At 29.9% G+C, this 18,446-nt stretch overlaps 2 protein-coding genes across 3 annotated transcripts; both read right to left on the bottom strand.

Annotated features, from left to right (window-relative positions):
• Positions 1–249: 249 nt before the first annotated feature.
• Positions 250–4,333, bottom strand: LOC135959753 (coiled-coil domain-containing protein 149). Its single transcript, XM_065510796.1, has 6 exons — positions 3,516–4,333; positions 3,306–3,449; positions 3,111–3,218; positions 2,903–2,996; positions 1,750–1,888; positions 250–1,684 (listed from the first exon to the last, which is right to left on the bottom strand). Exons 1-6 carry the CDS (start codon positions 4,158–4,160, stop codon positions 892–894), a joined length of 1,923 nt encoding a protein of 640 aa, XP_065366868.1. The 5' UTR covers positions 4,161–4,333; the 3' UTR covers positions 250–891.
• Positions 4,334–9,227: 4,894 nt separating this feature from the next.
• Positions 9,228–16,250, bottom strand: LOC135948995 (uncharacterized). Of its 2 annotated transcripts, none has more exons than XM_065498453.1 (6): positions 16,212–16,250; positions 10,714–10,824; positions 10,206–10,457; positions 9,993–10,138; positions 9,622–9,828; positions 9,228–9,552 (listed from the first exon to the last, which is right to left on the bottom strand). In XM_065498453.1, the coding sequence occupies exons 1-6, from the start codon at positions 16,222–16,224 to the stop codon at positions 9,412–9,414; spliced, it is 870 nt and encodes a 289-aa protein (XP_065354525.1). In that variant the 5' UTR covers positions 16,225–16,250; the 3' UTR covers positions 9,228–9,411. The 2 variants fall into 2 exon arrangements, with proteins under 2 accessions (XP_065354525.1, XP_065354524.1); XM_065498452.1 differs by having other exon boundaries at positions 9,993–10,141; positions 16,212–16,239.
• Positions 16,251–18,446: the final 2,196 nt, after the last annotated feature.

Below are 18,446 nucleotides of genomic sequence, written 5' to 3'. Positions count from 1 at the left end.
ATTGTCATACAATACCGAGTATTGTGGAAATACTGAATAAAAAGATGACAGTATGACATCTAAATATAGCACCCTATACATTCTAAAAAGTTGGGAACGGCGGACCTGAAAATTAAATTTTTGAAATTCTAAGATAAGTTATATATAAATTAAAAAACATAAAATCTCATATACTTTCCGAATTATCTCACAGAATCATAGAAATATAACGAATATAATTCTGGATCCTTTCAATTAATTGAAACAAAATTTTAAATTTAACGTTTATATAGCTTTATTTTTTAGTCTTTTTCATTATTATTATTTAATTTAACAATATATCAATATAAATATGAATATTTTAAGCCATTGTTGTTTTATTTTACTATTATTATGTTATTTATTGTGTTTCAAGCTTTTATTATAACCGTACGGATGATACATAACAAATTGTTAAGAGTGTGTTTTTTGTATTGATTAATAACAATGTGTGTTGAAGGAGTTATAGTTTTGTTGCGATTTAATATTTGAAGTTTGAGATTTCTTTGGTTTTTTTTTAAGTTAAAAAGGTACGTTCATCATGAATTTGTTTAATTTATTTGTATAGAGTATAAATATGAGGGCGGCAGTTAAATATTGTTTAGTTTATATATATTATTCATTTATATTTATATTTGTTTTTTCATAAAACAGTGACTAGAAAATATATAGTTGTTTGTTAAATAGAGTGAGGGAGGGTTTACTTTGTCAAATGTTAAGACTTCAGCTTTATGTTCGTTTTTGTTTCACCAAAGATGTTGTGTTGGAAATAAAACTATGTTTATGGTTGATATGGACTTAGAGTAAAGAAAATAAAAAATATATTTAGAGAAAGTGAGAGAGTTTAAAGGGGAGTAGTTGTAATACATTAATTTAATTAGCCTCAATTAAATTCGAACAGACACCACCAATGGCACCATCTTCACTATTCAATTCTTCTTCTAAAATATCATTGTTGTCTTCACCAATATTCGAGGAAACAGCATCTTCCTTGGCTTCGATGGCCACATCTTCACAGATACCACCCACAACTTCGTCAAAATCTCTTAGATCCAATTCGTGTAAAGCTTTTTGCACCAATGCTGCCAATTCGGGTGGTAAATCCTTCAAATCATCATTTCTTTCGCGAACTATGGAATTGGGTAGTAACAGAGACCTAGAAGAGTCTTGGCGTTGCGTTTTACCACCCGCTGATCCAGAGGTGGTGGAGGGTGTTTTATATGTAAAGAGAGCGGCATCAGTAAAATCGTTTAAATTTAAAGGAGCCATCATATCATTGTTAGTCAAATCATATTCAGACGATTGAATACTACGCCCTGATTCAGTTGACAAAGAAGACATGCCATCATCGGAGTTTCCAGCATTTGGCTGTTTTAGAGATTCTTCGTTTTCCGAAGACATAGTACCAGAATCTTCAGTCACTTGACTTTCACCACACGATGTAGTACTTTTGAAAGTGGTAGTTGTATTGGCAGATGCTACCCTAGCTTTTGTGGATACTTCATGCTCTTCAGGGGCCGAATTTGAATTCGTATCGACTAGTGAGGGACAGTAGCCTCTTAAGAGGAACTCTGATGCCGAGAAACCTTCATCATCGTTACTAGTCTCAATACCGGCTAAAGATTTCATTCTTTGTTCTAATTCTGCTATTTTTGTAGCCAATATTCTGATAACATGATAAAAGCAATTAAAATAAATATTTGTGATTGTACTTTATGTGGTTATACTTACTTGTTGGTTTTCTTTTGATGATTAAGAGCCAAATTTTTGTCATTTAGATTATCCAACAGTGTTAAACATAGTGATTTCAAATCATGTATAGTTTCAGTTTTCGTTGGTAAATCAATGCCATTTTCCAAGAGGTTTTTAACTAAAATGTATGAGTTGAATAATAAAAATTGTTGGTAAAAAAATGTTGTTAAAAAATGGGTGAAAAAAATCGAGGTAGTTTTGCTTATATCTTAGCCATTGGTAGGCGATTTTCTAGATTTAAAATATCCAAGTACCCAAGTTGGACTATATCGGATATATTGAAGTATCAGTCATATATGTAACTTTTTATGGGTCTTCCGAAAGCTGAGTTCAACAGACAGACGGACATGATATTTTTTCCATAGTTGTTGAACTTTTTAATAATAATTAAATTAGAGTTATAGTAATCTTGCTTCATACCAGTAATTTGAACAAACAAATCACATTTATGCGAAATTACGCAACTATCAACACAAATTTTGAAAAAATGTTCAAAATTATTTTGGACAATTTCTACTGTAATGGTTTTATCCATGGGGAAAAATTAAACAAATTTGTTCATTATCTTGCACTCGACAATAAGGGGAATATTAAACCAACTTCTCTTCTTACATTTGGTTTCGTTGATACATTTTAATAGAAATTCTACGGAATTAGCTGATTTTGGAATTGTTAGTATTAAGGAGCTCAAATTTAACATTTCACAAAATTTATCTTTAAAATTCTTTAATCAAATAGAGAAGAAAGATTTATACCTGGTATATGTTTGAGTATAGAAGGTATAAATTAATTGATAAAAAATATGTTATATCGCAACAGGAAACTATCTAAAACTTCGCAAATAATCATTGCTCTGCGCAGTTAGAACTAAAATGTTCAAAATTTGTTGTTGCATCTTTTATTAAAGATATCTGAAACACATAATATACGGGAATTTTGTAATGGATTGAATATATCAACTAATTTGCTTATATATATCCAAAATGTCCCTAAATTTTAGGATTATAAATCCTAAGAGGATGCTCTTAAATTATAAGGAAACAAAAAAATAACAGAAGATACAAAAAAAAAAACGTAAAAACTCAAAATATGAAAGTTTACAACATCAAATTACAATCAAATAATTCTTTACCTTGTTTATGAGACAATATATTTTCATCGAAATTAATTGGTGTTTGGGCACCTAATTTCATAATACCTTTTTTACGTTTTGTTTCCAACATAGTCTTATGTTTTGCAAGCATTATACATATGGTGAGTTAGTAAAATGTATATTAATACTTTATTAGTTAACAAATAATTTCTTTAGATGTTAATTAAAATAAAATTACAATTCTTACCTTGTATTTACTCAATGAATGTTTAGTTAATTCAACTTCATTTTCTATATTCTTCAAACGTTCATTCAGGTACTTATTCTCCAAAATGATACTATCAATATCAAGGAACTGCAATAAAATTAGAAAAAGTTTAAGTTAAATTTATAAAAAAGTTTTAAAACAACTAATAAACTTTATCCTTTATATTTATTTTACCTTGGGATGATTTTCCTTAGCCCTTAAAGCCACCAGCAGTTCATGATTCAGACGATGTGATTTACATTTATAGGCATCGCGTTCATTTGTTAATTCCTCTTTCTCATCAATAACGGCTTTTAAGTCAAAAGCTAATTGAGCATTCTGAAAAAATCAATCAATATTATTAAATCAATTAATTACTAAAATATAAACACGCAAATTTCTTGCCTTCTTCTTTAATTGTTCCAAGTGACAAATAAAATTTGAGCGTTCGTGTTTCCACTGTAAAAACATTTCCTTAGTGGAAACATCCAGTGAGGAGGGTTCCTCTTTAATTGAAACTTTTGATTTATGACCTCTTTTGACGTCTTCTGGAGGTGGTTTTTGGGATCCCCTTAAAACTTCTATGTCACCCTGAACCTCGGATAACTTTTGTTTTAGCGCCTCAACTTCTGTAGTCAATTTAATGTTACGTTCTCTACTTTCGTGCAAAATCTTTGCCACACTTGTTTTACTATTACTGCCGGGCACCCCACTGGTATCGCTGGTAAAACCACCCATATCCGATAGGCTATTGCGTCTCAAGGCTGCATAACGCAATTGAAGTGTTTCTGCCATTAATTTGAATTGATCACGTTCCGTGCGAAATTTTTCCAATTCTTTGCGTAGTATTCGTAGTGCTTCCATTTTACTTTGGAGTTTGCGATGCAGTGCCGTCGTTTCCACACTATAGTTTTCCATATGTTCTCCAAACATTTCACCGTACTCGCTGTTGTTTACTTCTTGACCTTGTTGTGAACGTTTTCGTTGCGTCCACACGGTGGAAGCCTTAATTTTATATTGTCCTAAAGACATGCTTTCATCATCGGACATTTTGTCGTTTTTTTAAGCATTGAATTAACAATAAATTAAATTGTTTGTCGAGAAATGAAAAAAAATATACAAAATTTTCACAAATCTTCACTTTATTAGAGATGACAGATTAGTGACAGTGAGAAAATCGATTGTTTATATTTGTTTAAAAGACAGGGTTGCTCAATGAGTACTCAAGTGACATCTGTAAAATTAGTGGTGGTTGTTTGTCGATTTCCATTTTTAGTTGTTAATGTTTTTGTCATCCTAAAAGTATGCAGTGGTTTTTTGCATTGTTATATGGTTGTTGAATTAGCTAGCTGGTTCTTAATTTTTAAGGGAAATTCGCCACAAGTGTCAAGGGTAACGGTTGTTGTAACAGCTAAAACTACATAATTTAGGTCAGCACGTTCTATGTGGTACCAGTAGGCATCGAACCTGTTGCTTCATCACCGACATCAGTTTGTGACAGAACTACTCTTGTTTTTCGCGACAGGTTTTTCTCCGTGTCTGGTATGGGCGGTTGGCAACCTCCAAGTACAACATTCATTCGGTATCCTGTAATGTCGTTCAAAGCTGCCGTATACGAATTGCGATCCAAAGGAAAACATACCTTTGTATGTTTTCCTCGTATACATGAATATCCTTCATGACCTGCCTCGGGGGAGGCTCCAGCTGTGTGATTTTGACTCCTCTGATGACACCCCAGGTGGATCTGCTGGGTGCCAACAATGGATAAAGTTATCCATTCCCCATGTGCTTCTGCCCATGTGCTTTGATAACCTTGTTTCCACTTTGCAATTTGTGCGTGATTATAGTGGCATGAGTTGAGGAGTAAATAGGCTGTATAAGGTGAACTTCAACATTTTTGTTGGGAATTCCAATAACATGTGGAAATAAATCTTGAATTTTTATATATACAAAATTCATGTCACTAAATTTTGTTACGATCGCTTCATAATTAGTGATAGCTCCCATATAAGGCCCACTTCCGAAAATCACTCACGAATATAAATTATTGATATTTTAAAAGAAACATTTTTTTTTGCAAATTTACTTAGTGTAGGGTATTATATGGTCGGGCTTGACCGACCATACTTTCTTAGTTGTTTTAATTCAGACTTTAAACTCCAAGGGGGTGGAGCCTCAAGGTCCCAAATTTTTGTTCTCGATATGATTTGAAAGATTTTTACATACATATTCGAATTCAAACAGCGTTGCCAACTTACGATCAATGGTCAACTGAAAGCTTTTATTTAGTAATGCCCACAGATATGTTACAGTTTGCTATTACAGCACTGTTATTTGAAAGCATTATGCTACTTTTAAATCAGCCCTTAAAATCGTTATATTTGAATTCAAGTACAATTTCGTAACAATATATAGAATCTACAATGAGATCTACAAAAAACATCGCTATAGCTATCTATTATATCTTATTGCTTTTTTTTACCTATCTCACATTTGGATTATTTGCTATTGATTAAATGCACATTTTTTTTGAATAACGATCACCTGTTTGTTATTAACCTATTTAATATGTCCTCAAGCAGTTTATATAAAAGCAAGGGAATATTTTAATGACCTTGAACTTTTATCCACATACGAGTATTTTTTTGCATGTTTGAAACCGAAATACATAGTTATTTTTACTGCCATAGAAACTTATTATTTATTTAACAATGAAATAATGTATGTTTTCATTTTGTTTACTAATCAACTGTTGCATTTTGTTCATACAGCCATTCATTCGTTTATTTTACATTTCGCCAACACGTCAGTCAATGAACTGTTTAAAATTGTTGTGTTTGGTGCCAATGGCCTCTGGGAATGACAGTGCCATTTTCGATAAAACACCATGACGATAATTGTGAAACAGGTGCCACCGAGTGTTATTCAGATTATCTTGTTGATACATAGTAGTTTGTCAACAATTTAGCAACAGTTTAAACAATCTTGTTCTTTTGCTTCTTGTTCGTTTAATTGCGCTTAATGCTACTTATTTTGTAGTCGTTTATGTAAACAAATTAACAGGTGGAATAATGAACTGTTGCTGCTGCTGCTGTCGTTGTTGCTATTTGTAAATAAAAAGTTTAACAATAAATGGATGGGTGTGATTGTTAGAACAAATTAAATTAAAATTATTACATTTAATGTACTTTGAATTAAATTTTAAACAATTTAAATAAATTTGGAATTAAATTGAAAGAGTGATATATTCGACTTGGCCGAATCATATATACATATTTTTCACCTTAATCTGAATAACACTCGGTGGAACTGGATTCCATGATGTGTAAAACTGTTGCGTATTCGGATGTTGCATCTGTCGATTCTCTCACAATGCCTACAATATGCACCAAATGATGTAAATCATGGGAAAATTGACCTCGTGCTCTTCCCATTATTGGGCCGCAATGGGGTGGAACTTATGTAAAGTATCTGGGGATCATTCTATATTCCAACTGTTCTGAATATTCAAGTGAGGATATCGAATGCAGCTTAATAAGAAGAGGCATAGTGAGGACCAGGGATATCAATCTGACTAAGTATATGGAGACTAAATCGATTCTAATTTACTGGTATGGGGATGGCACTTGGTAAGTCTATCGAAAGGATCATGCACTACGAAGTAACATTATAACCTTATTCTGTGTGCTGGGTCATTCTGATGTACCTTTAACTAATGATGCGGACGAACCGACTGCAAAACGAGGAAATCGACTATTCCGCTATCATGCTGTATGCCACTTATATAGCGGGAACTTTATCGGTCTGCAAATATTCTACTTGTATACATGCTCGATATCGAAGGGTTTGGTAGCCGTTTTGACAGGACACTGTTTTATATGAAATTTAATTTTTCTTCTAATGACTAATGCAGAAGTTGTCATCATGAAGACGTGGAGGAGATATTGGGTCAACTTATCTATATTTGCCCTGCTCTATATGGTATTATGACTGCGACATTGTTAAGACCATTAGTGTCCGACTTAACGATTTAACCTTTAACATGATATAAATAATCCGGTATTTCTGCTGCCTCGATTTTACGCATAACTCGGAAGTTAGTTTTTATACCCTACACCTCCATAGTGGGGATGGTATAATGGGTTTGTGCAGATGTTTGTAACGCCCAAAGATATATAAAGTATTGTCAGTTTTTGATTTTTATTTTTTTTTGTCAAGATTATTCGTCAGACTTTTTGAGTTTTTTTGTCAGAAATATTTGTCAGTTTTTAAAAAATGAATTTTTATATCTGCCAAAAAAATAAAAATCATAGTCTGACAAATATGTCTGACAAAAAATAACAATTATTTCGTACAAAAAAAAAAATAAAAATCAAAGTCTGACAAATATTCTTGACAAAAACAAAATAAAAATCAAAAACTGACAAATATTTCTGAAAAAAATCAAAAAATAACATTTATTTTTGACAAAAAAAATAAAAATCAAGAGTTTAAAAATCATGTTATTTTTTGAAAACGATCCTATTGTTTGACTTGACTATCCGATATTTTCTTGTGATGGCTTTTTTCCTTTGAAATTTCAAGAATAATTATTATTTTCTGTCCCTGGTTATAACTGTTTAATTTAAATAGGTATCTCCAAATAGGTTTTATATATGTATACGGAAGTCATGTCACGAAATATGATGATTACCGGTATATACTTAGTCATAACTCCCATATAAGGCCCGCTTCCGAAAATCGCTTAAAAATTTTGGTATCAGCATAAAATTCAACAAAAATAAGCTTCATATAGACATAAAGCACACGACCTAATTGCATGGCGTTCGGTCCATAGTTAGTCATACCTCCCATATATGACCAACTTCCGAAAATCATTCATGAAAATAAATTATTGAAATTAAAAAAAAGTTTTGGCTCATTTACTCATTGTATTATTCGGTCGGGCTTGACCGACCATACTTTCTTACTTGTTTTTTATTGTAAAAAATCAGGTAATATCTCTCTAATCTAAGAACATACAGGCTGTATCTAAATACTTACTTATAGAGCTGTTTTTCAAGCTTTATCACATTTCCTAAAAAAATCGGGTGAAAAAATATTATTCCCGAAATGGGTCACTTGTCCTTTTTTTTACTTTTATATACATATTGCCTATGTACAGTACGAATATAGCTAGAAATATTTCCAAATTTAAAGCCACACATAATACCCCTTTAAAAGACTTTCAGTTATAGACTTTATAAGAGGTGACAAATACAAGGTGGCGCAAAAGTTATCCTCCTATCAGAAAATGCTATAAATTTTGCGATTGGCCCCTAATGTCAGTTCTGTTTTGACATTTGTGTAGTAAACACATGCAAAATACACGTTAATAAACAGTGTTACGCTACACTGCTCCAGAACGCGGAATATTGCTGACTATTTATTTGACCAATAATCGGTCGGTTTTTTCATCAAAAATAATCATGAGTGATGATTTCCATCTTAGCGGGTACGTAAATAAGCAAAATTTACGCTTCTGGGGCACTGAAAATCCGCGTGTAACCCACGAAGAGCCATTACATCCGCTCAAAGTCACTGTATGGTGTGCTGTTTTCGCTGGAGGAGTCATCGGACCTTTTTTCTTCGAAGACGTCGCGGGCCAAACGGTTACTGTGAATGGTGAGCGCTACAGAGCAATGATCAACGAGTTCTTTTTGCCGCAACTTGTTGAATTGGGATTGGAAAGCATGTGGTTCCAAAAGGACGGTGCAACGGCACACACTGCAAGTGCCACAACCGGTCATAATTCTTCTAACACAGACATTTTTTTTTACAGATTTTTTGTCAGTAAGTTATCTGGCATTTGCCAAAAATTCTTTTTTGGTGCCATTTTAGATACATATATGTGATAATTAATTTCTAGCCTATAAATTAAACTGATTGAATCGACTCTGGTTCTAGTGATAATCTGTTAATAATATTTCGATAACGATTTGGCGGATTAGGTTAAAATTTCGCTAAACTTTTGAACAGTTAAACATTTATACATATTTAGCTCTATTCTTTTGTTGTTTTATTTAAGCAAATCGGAAAAATAGTTGTCGAGGTATGCTAAAATTGAGGTGAAACGTCTTTAATTGATTATACTTTTCATTAATATATTTATTAAAATTTACTGATAAGTTACATGCTGCAGGGACAGAGTCCTATTTTATGGAATGAACATTTTCTCTATCAGTTATCACATTTAATTAGCTTTCTTATAAATACTACTACAATTAATAATATTCTAAAACATGATTTTTTTTCACCACTTTTATTTGTTATAATTTTTCGGTTTATGCTTTTTATAGGCCAATAAGCCTTCTTTACGCAATTGTCTGGTATAATTTGAGTATCTGTAGTATAAAGCTCCACGTGCTGAGTTGGGTCCACTATGCGGAACAAAGTAGGTTTCCTAATAGAAATAAGGTAAAGTGTTAAGACAAAATACATTTACAAAACATTTTATAACATAAGAACTTACATATTTTTCTGAAGGAAATATTTCTAACAATTGCCGCGTCATGTCGTGGAATATGGCGGTGTATTTTTCAACTTTACGTTCAACGACATTACGTATCAAAAGATTAACAATACGTTTACGATTTTTAATATCTAAAAAATTATGAATTTTATAAAATTCCAAAACTGTTTGGCCATCTGTGCAGCTATTGAGTATATCGAGGACATTCTGAAAAGCAAGTAACATTTATTTATATTTTGTCATTTAATTTTCATAAAACATAATCAGCCCAATTATGAAAAAATTCCCCGGGAGTTTTTTCCATTTTCTTTTTAACATAGAATTTGAATAGGAAAAATGGGAAAAATAATTGGGCTGAATAATAAACTTACAAATGGCTCTCCTTTATAATTGAATTGATTTCTTATTTTTCTACTATTTGCAGGTTCTGGAAGTATCTGTGTTTCATTATTGTTACTATCTAAATTCTGTTCAGTTTCCTGAGTTTGTTTAAGGCATTCTAATGGAAAATCACTTTCTTCTGCAATATACAATAAATTTGTATAAGTTTTATGAATACATAGAGATAATGCTTAATGTTTTACCTGTTGAAAAATGTTGCATATCAAAATCCTCGGAATTACATTCTGTTTTAAGCTCTATTTGATCTAAATACGAATCACTGTCCACTTCACCTATTGACGATGTTGTTGTTCTGGGATATGCTATGGCATCGTAGGTTTCTCTCCATTCCTTTAACATAGCCCGAAATATGGTTCGTATGCCAATTTTTGGTATAAGCTCACAAATTTCCTCATCGGTGAGATAGATTAGGGAACGTAGGGTAACATCGTGTTCTGAAATTATAAGTAATATACGAATGAAACAAATATTAAATTTATAAACTATTAAATTTAATAAATTTTCAGGAAAAGTTTAACAAAATTGATCGTTAAATTTTTCCGAAATGTTGAATTATATGTATTAAAAATTAACACCAATTGTGTTTAACACACAGGTTTAAAGTTTGGACCCATTAGGTTTTTTTTAAATTTTATTCCTAGCAGTCCATTTCATTTAATAAAATTTATTATGTCAAAATCTAGTTTTTACCTTTAAATTTATTTTGTAATTCTAATAAATTCCATTTTTGTAACAGCTGCAATGTTTCTGTAACACCAGTTCTTCCGTATTCGCACTGAGGTGTGGATGATCTTGATTTAACTGTAAGTAGTGTATTAAACAAATTGTTAAAAAAAAATAAAATAACAAAATGTTTGTTTTTATAAATGGCAGAATGATAACAGTTATAGATAGAGCTGTAAACACTTTATCACACTTTTATATGGTTAGTATAAAATTTAATTAAAACAAATGAGATAAGCAAGACAAGTTAGATTTTAAAATAAATATTTAACACAACACTATTATTATAACTCAGATATAAATAAGTACTTATACCCAACACTACCATGGTGGGGAGGGTATTACATGTTGGTGTGGATGTTTGTAACGCCCTTAAAGTATACCGATCGACACGGAATAATTTTCTGAGCCGATTTAACAATGTCCGTCCGTCTGGATGGTTGTCCATGATTTGGAGCAGTCGTACCCTACGTTTTAAGATTCGAGAGATCGAAAAGGCTATTGTTGATTTAAAATCCAAGAAAGCACCTGGTATTGACAAAATCAGTAACAAGATGCTTATGAAGCTACCCCGGATAGCAATAAAAATAATTCTTTTTATTTTTAATATATATATTTTTTTTTATTTTAAATAAAAGCAGTTTATTTTTTAATTTTAATTACTAACAACTACTTTTTTAAACTAAAAAAGGTTCTTCATTATATTTTCATTAAGACTGCAAAAAATATTCAATTGCAACAAATTTATTAAAAAAAAATTATGATACTACCAAAAATAAGGTAAAAACGATTTATTAATTAATTACTCATAGCATATACTTTATTTTGTTTAAGAAAATCATATACTTGATGATACTTTAGTTTCAATTTTGGTTATAACTTGGTTATTTTTGATAGTAAAAGTTTAAAATTTTGCACACATATGTAATATGATGTAATGAATCGTAATCAATAATAAAATCAATTTCGAATTTTTTGATGATACATTGTTTTGCATTTTAGGTGACTATATACAGAAGTCATTTCACCTAATTTTCTGACGATCGCTCCATAATTAGTCATAGCTCCAATATAAGGCCCACTTTCTGAAATAACTTTTACGAATAACTTAACAAATAAGTTCCACACATATAAAAGTCATGTCACCTAATTTTATGACGATCGGTCCATAACTACACCATCTCCAATTGCATTTCAGAAGTTTCTAATCGTATTTCAGAAATTTAATTGAATTTCAGAAAATTTCAACTGAATTTCATAAATTTTCAATTATATTTCCGAATTTTCTAATAGAATTTCAGATTATTCCAATTATATTTCAGAATTTACCATTTGTATTTCAGAAATTTCAAATTGTATTTCAGAAAATTCTAATAGCAATACCAATGGATATTCCATTGGTATTGATTGCTATTAGAATTTTCTGAAAATTCTAATAGCAATACCAATGGATATTCCATTGGTATTGATTGCTATTAGAATTTTCTGAAATACAAATGGATATTTCTGAAATACAATTGGAAAATTCTGAAATACAATTGGAAACTTTTTAAGTATAAAATAAAAATTCTGAAATACAAATGGAAATTTCTGAAATACAATTGGAAAATTCTGAAATACAATTGGAAATTTCTGAAATACAATTAGAAATTTCTGAAATATAAATGGAAAATTCTGAAATATAATTAGAAAATTCTGAAATATAATTAGAAATTTCTGAAATATAATTGGAAATTTCTGAAATATAAATGGAAATTTCTGAAATATAAATGGAAATTTCTGAAATTGAATTGGAATTTTCTGAAATATAATTAGAAATTTCTGAAATTCAATTGGAAATTTCTGAAATACAATTGGAAATGGTGTAGTATAAATTAAAAACTCTGAAATACAAATGTAAATTTCTGAAATATAATTGGAATATTCTGAAATACAATTTGAAATTTCTGAAATATAATTAGAAATTTCTGAAATTCAGTTGGAAATTTCTGAAATGGTATCGTCGTATTTGATTTGAATATACATATCGCTCATTTGCTGCAACAACGTCATAACTCAAAATCCGTGTGTTTTGAACTGAGTAATACAAAATATGCGTTCTTTAGTATTTCATATAGTTTAATCAGTTTTAAAAAAAGTCAATAATTTTTTGTAATAGGGTGTTTTTTGTTGTAAACGACAAAATGAAAATTCATGTTTTCTCGTATATTTAACAAGTAAAAATTTGGGTTAAATACAGATTAGAAAGATATTAGTATCTACTATTTAAATCAGGTTTTGTTTCAGAAATCGCATGATTTAATGAAAATTTATTTAAGAAATAGTAAAATGTCATAAAACATTCAAAGTTGTTTTTCTCGAAACGACTTTTTCGAATTATGACGTTGTTGCAGCAAATGAGCGATATGTATTTGATTTGAATTTTATAAGAACATCAACATATTTAAGATGTTTATTTATCATGAGCGACATATTGAAGATGTTTATTTGTATGAAGGCAAATTGAAATGAACCGATTTTAACCAATTTAAATAGGCTTCGTCGCTGTACCAAATTTATTTACAATTGAGACACATATTTCGCGCATAAAGATTACATGTGCAGCCAGCCAAACGGACTTGCCGATGTCGTAAAATAGACTCAGAGAGTGATTATGTCGATTTGTATACTTTAAGGTAGGTGTTGCACTAATATTTGTTGGTGTCATAATCATCATCATTGTTTTCTCATAAAATCGGTATCGGAAGAAAAAAAAAACCGTTTCCAAAAAATATTGTTTCTACTAAGGTGAAGGGTATTTAATATTCGGCACAGTTCAATATACCTACATCATTATAGTTAGTGATAACTTTGTGATAAACATGATTTTGCAATAAATATCTATAAAATCTATTAAAAGACCAAAAAAATAAAGTCACGACATCGTGTTTATTGCATCATTGAACATTTAAGTTGTTTCATAAGTAAATAACCGGATATTAAAAAATAAAAATTAACTATTTATAAATGAAAAATACCTTCTATCTACCGGATGTAGCCCTTGAATTGTAGCATGGATTCTTAAAACACATTCTATAAAGTATTGGAATGATATCTTTCAATATTTTACAACTCTAATTCGTTGCGGCTATTATGTTTGGAGATGTGTTTACTAGTAGAAAATCTGCACTTTTTAAAGTTTTAAATCAAATTTTTGTTTTAATCTTAATCTTGAAACTATTTCAGAATGTTATGAACCATATCGAGATAATGATTTGTATGGAATCTAGTGCCTAAAAGTAAGGCATAAATATAGAATTTTTACTCTGTTTCATTTTATTTTTATAAAAGTATTTTACTAACATTTAAATAACTGAGCTGTTTTAAGAAATGCATTATCTTTCAAATTAATGATTGCAAATACTACAACTCTAAGTGAAAATTTCAGTGATTGCTCATAAAGTAACGAAAAAAATATAAGAATACAAGATTTTGTATTTTGTTTACGATGTCAAGATGAACAGATAAGCTATATACATATGTAAATACATATCAATGTATAGAAATTTGTGTCTTCTTTTAAAAAATATGAAACAAATTAAGGTGGTAATTTTGTAAAAAAAGACATTATCACCTCACTTTACAAATATTCTAGATTTTATTTGAATTGAAAAATTATGAACAAATTCTTTCAATTATTTATAAATATTATAAAATCAATTCATACTATTTATGATCAAAATTGGTTCTGTGTGAAGAAATTTTGAAAGTGTTATGCCAAAAACAACAAAAATATGGAAAATCGGGTTTGAAACAAAAACTTTATTCCAAATAAAAACAAGTAAGAGTTTCGGCTTTGCCGAATTTTAAACTAACTTTCAACGTAAGTAAGTTGTTTTTTTTTGTGCTGACTCAATTTTGAATATGGAAATTAGTTATATCACTAAATTTTGAGCCTTAACAGTAAAAAAATCTGAGATATATTCGCTTTTAATGTATTTTCAAGATATGGGTCCTAAAATATGATCTATGTATAATTATGGGCCGATAATATGATTTCTGCATACTTGAAACTAATTTCTGTTAATTTTGTTTATCTCTATGTCGATATTTATAGGATATTTAAATGCATTTATAAGATTTTCGGAATTGGGTCTTATACATATAGGAGCAATATCCTAGTGTAGACCGATATTATTAAAATCTAGTTGTATGATTTCTGGATATAAATTACTGATCTGTGTTAAATGTTGGTTCGATATCGATATTTATATAGATTAATGTGTTTTTCGGAAGTAGTTCTTACATGGGAGCGGTCATTTAAGGGCTGATCTTCATAAAATTCGATACAGGGATTGTTATATGGGGGATTTCACGTCAAGTGAACCAACCAACTTTTAAAATCGATGTCTTCCGATTGGGATGAAATTTGCACCAAGATTAGACCTATTGGATAGTAATTCAGATACAATTTTTTAGAGGAGGTCAAAATTTGACATTAAGATAGCTATTTATTCAATCTTTCGAAAAAAATATTTAAAAAAAAAATAAAAAATTTTTAATATTTTTTTCCGAAATCAAAAACTTTTTTGACTTTTTTTTCAAAATGGGCCCTTTTTTCTTTTTAAAAATAAAGCTTAGATAAATACAAATTAGAAAAATATTAACATCTACTATTTATATTTCTAAAATCGCATGATTTGTTAAAAATTTATTTAAGAAATAGTAAAATGTCATAAAACATTCAAAGGCGTTTTTATCGAAACGTTTTTTTTTTATTATGATGTTGTTACAGCAAATGAACGATATGTGTATTTAGTGAGATCTTCTGAAAAAGTCTTTTAAATAAAGAATATAATTAAAATGTTTTCCTTTTTACCGATTTTTTTCTTTAGATTTAATAAAACTTTTTTTGGAGATAAACTCTCTAGCTGATTGTATATGTTGGCGAATAAAATCCTTAGTTATACCATTGGAGTCCTTTTTGGATTGTTTTAGATTTTGAATACTTTTAATAGTTTAGTTCTGATAACTAAAAGACTCATTTCGAAAAAGTTTCATCTATACATGTAAATACAAACATAGTTTCAAATACATGTAAATTAAATGTGTCAGTAGTTATACTCACTATTGGATGTTCAAAAAAATATTTAATTTGAAATTTGTATTTGAATTGAAACGGAAAAATAAATACAAAAAGATATACGAGTATTAAAGTTCAAAAATATAAGGATTTTGGGTTAATCGGTTAATCGACACAAATTAATCGGTTTATTTGTTATTTGAAAATCGGCCACTTTAAGCCGATTAACGGTTAATCGATTGAATACCCTAGTATGCAGCCAAAAATAATGTAAAAATATTTAGGGCCTGCATATTTGTTTCTCACTTGAAACAAGTGTTTTGAAATCTGTTCTAAAAGATTACAACTCTTTTTTTAAAATACAATTCAAAATAATAAAGTAACGTGTTTACACAGAACTCACCGATTTCGTGCATTTTATTTACATATATTTAAAAAAAATAATATTAAAAAAATATGATTTTAAGTATCCGCTGTGTTTATCTCTACCATACACTGTTCACTTTACACACTCTTAACTTACTGACTTTAACTAAAAAAAAACTTGGGCAATTTTTCCATAAAATCGTGTGAGTGGATGACAGACTGGCTATTTTGTCGTTTGGGGAAAGTACGAGTAAATTGTTATTATCACACTTTGTTAGATTAAGAAGTTTAGTAGTCGCTGCAACGTACAAGTATTTGTGTAGAATAAAAATAATAATAAGAATAAATATCAAGTCAATCATAAAAGTACGTAACACTTTATCTTCCATTCATATTACCCACCTAGAGCTGTTTTCTTTATAAGTTTATATTTTGTCGTTTCAAAAGAATTGAAGTGGTAGAAATAACACAAGTAAGAAAGAAAATAAGGTAAAATAACTAAATAATATCAGTTTTAAAGGTGTCATAAAAATAATACACTAAACTGACTGATTAAAATATACATACAAACTAACTATTGTTTGTTTATACTAGAGGTTTTCTTTTACCATATCAAAATTTTTTAAAAAAAATATAGAATAATAAATTTTAATCATTGTATTTGCTAATAGAATTTTTGGTGTAAATAGATCATTTTGAAGTATATGACAGGTGATAAGTCATTCATTATAAAACTACTTAGTAAAGGTTGATGTAACAAAGTGTTAATAGAATTGCAGAAAACAATAATGAAGAAATATACAACAATTAATAATTCCAAATTCTGGACACAAAAGTAAACTCTGTGCTTCATACTAATATGAGACATGAAAAGGAGACAGTAAAATTTAGTTCTTTGAGTTTTCCTAAAATTTTCTCATACTTAAACAAGTAAGAAAGTATAGTCGGTCAAGCCCGACCATATGATACCCTACACCGAGAAGAACAGTTTTCTTTTAAAATAAGGTGGCATGTCTTCTATATATATGAAACTTATTTGTGTTGAATTTTATATGAACACCAACAGTTTAATCTTTACTCGTTAAAATGATTTTCGGAAGTGGGTATTATATGGGAGCTATGATTAATTATGGACCGATCGTTACAAATTTGGTGCAATGATTTAGGTATATATACAACTTATTTGTGTTAAATTTTATTGGAATACTATAATTTTTAAGAGATTTATGCGGTTTAAAGTCATTTTTGAGAGTGGGCCTTATATGGGAGCTATGACTAATTATGGACCGATCATCACAAAATTTGGTGGTGCGAGTTAGGTTTATATAAAACTTATTTGTGCAGGATTTTGATTTGGATATCAATATAAATAAGATATTTATGAGAGCTTAATTATTTTCAGATATGGGGGCTAGGAGAAATAATGGACCGATTCTAACCAAATTCAATAAGCTCAGTCCTTGGGACAATAGAAAAGCTTGCACCAAATTTTGTCGAATTATCTTTGAAATTGCGACCTGTACTTTGATTACAAGGTTTACATGGACGGACATCGCTTAATTGACTCAGAAAGTGATTCTGAGCAGATTTGGGACAACATTTTAGCATGTTGTCCCTCCCCACTACGGTGGTGTAGGGTATAAAAAATTAAAAGTGAAAAGGAGACAGTCTTCGAGTTTCTCCAAAATATCTCTCTTATTAAGAAAAATGCGAAGTGAAAAGGAGGCAATATATTAAAAACAAACAAATTTCCGAGTTTTACCATGAATTTTTCAATTTGTTTTCTATTGAAAATTTCGAATCGAATAAAAAACCCATGTAATATCCTACACTAAGTAAATGAGCAAAAATATTTTTCTTTTAAAATTTCAGTAATTTAATTTCGGGTGTGATTTTCGGATGTGGGCCTTATGGATCAATCGCCATGAAATTCTGTCGAGTGATTTATGACTATATGAAAGTTATTTGTTTAATTGTATGTGTTACCAACATTTTTAAGAGATTTATGATCGTTAAAGTGATTATCGGCAGGCTTGTATGGGAACTATGACTAATTGCACTGTACAATACAAAAAAAATTACAAGGTTCGACCAATAAATTTTGATAGAGGAGAAAAAAAAAGACACGTGTATCGGCGTTTTGAAAGTTTACATCTGAATTTCATTTAAAGTTTCACAACTCTGGCACATTCTAGAACTGGAGTTAAGGACACGTGGATATCTTTCTTCTCCATGGAACGCAGTAAGTCCTCGGTTGCTGCTTAACTGAGTT

Source organism: Calliphora vicina, chromosome 1 (genome assembly GCF_958450345.1).
Source record: "Calliphora vicina chromosome 1, idCalVici1.1, whole genome shotgun sequence".
In the NCBI taxonomy this organism is placed as follows: domain Eukaryota; kingdom Metazoa; phylum Arthropoda; class Insecta; order Diptera; family Calliphoridae; genus Calliphora; species Calliphora vicina.
The sequence above is the reverse complement of the archived record's forward strand: the minus strand, read 5'-3'. Positions and strand labels throughout refer to the sequence as shown.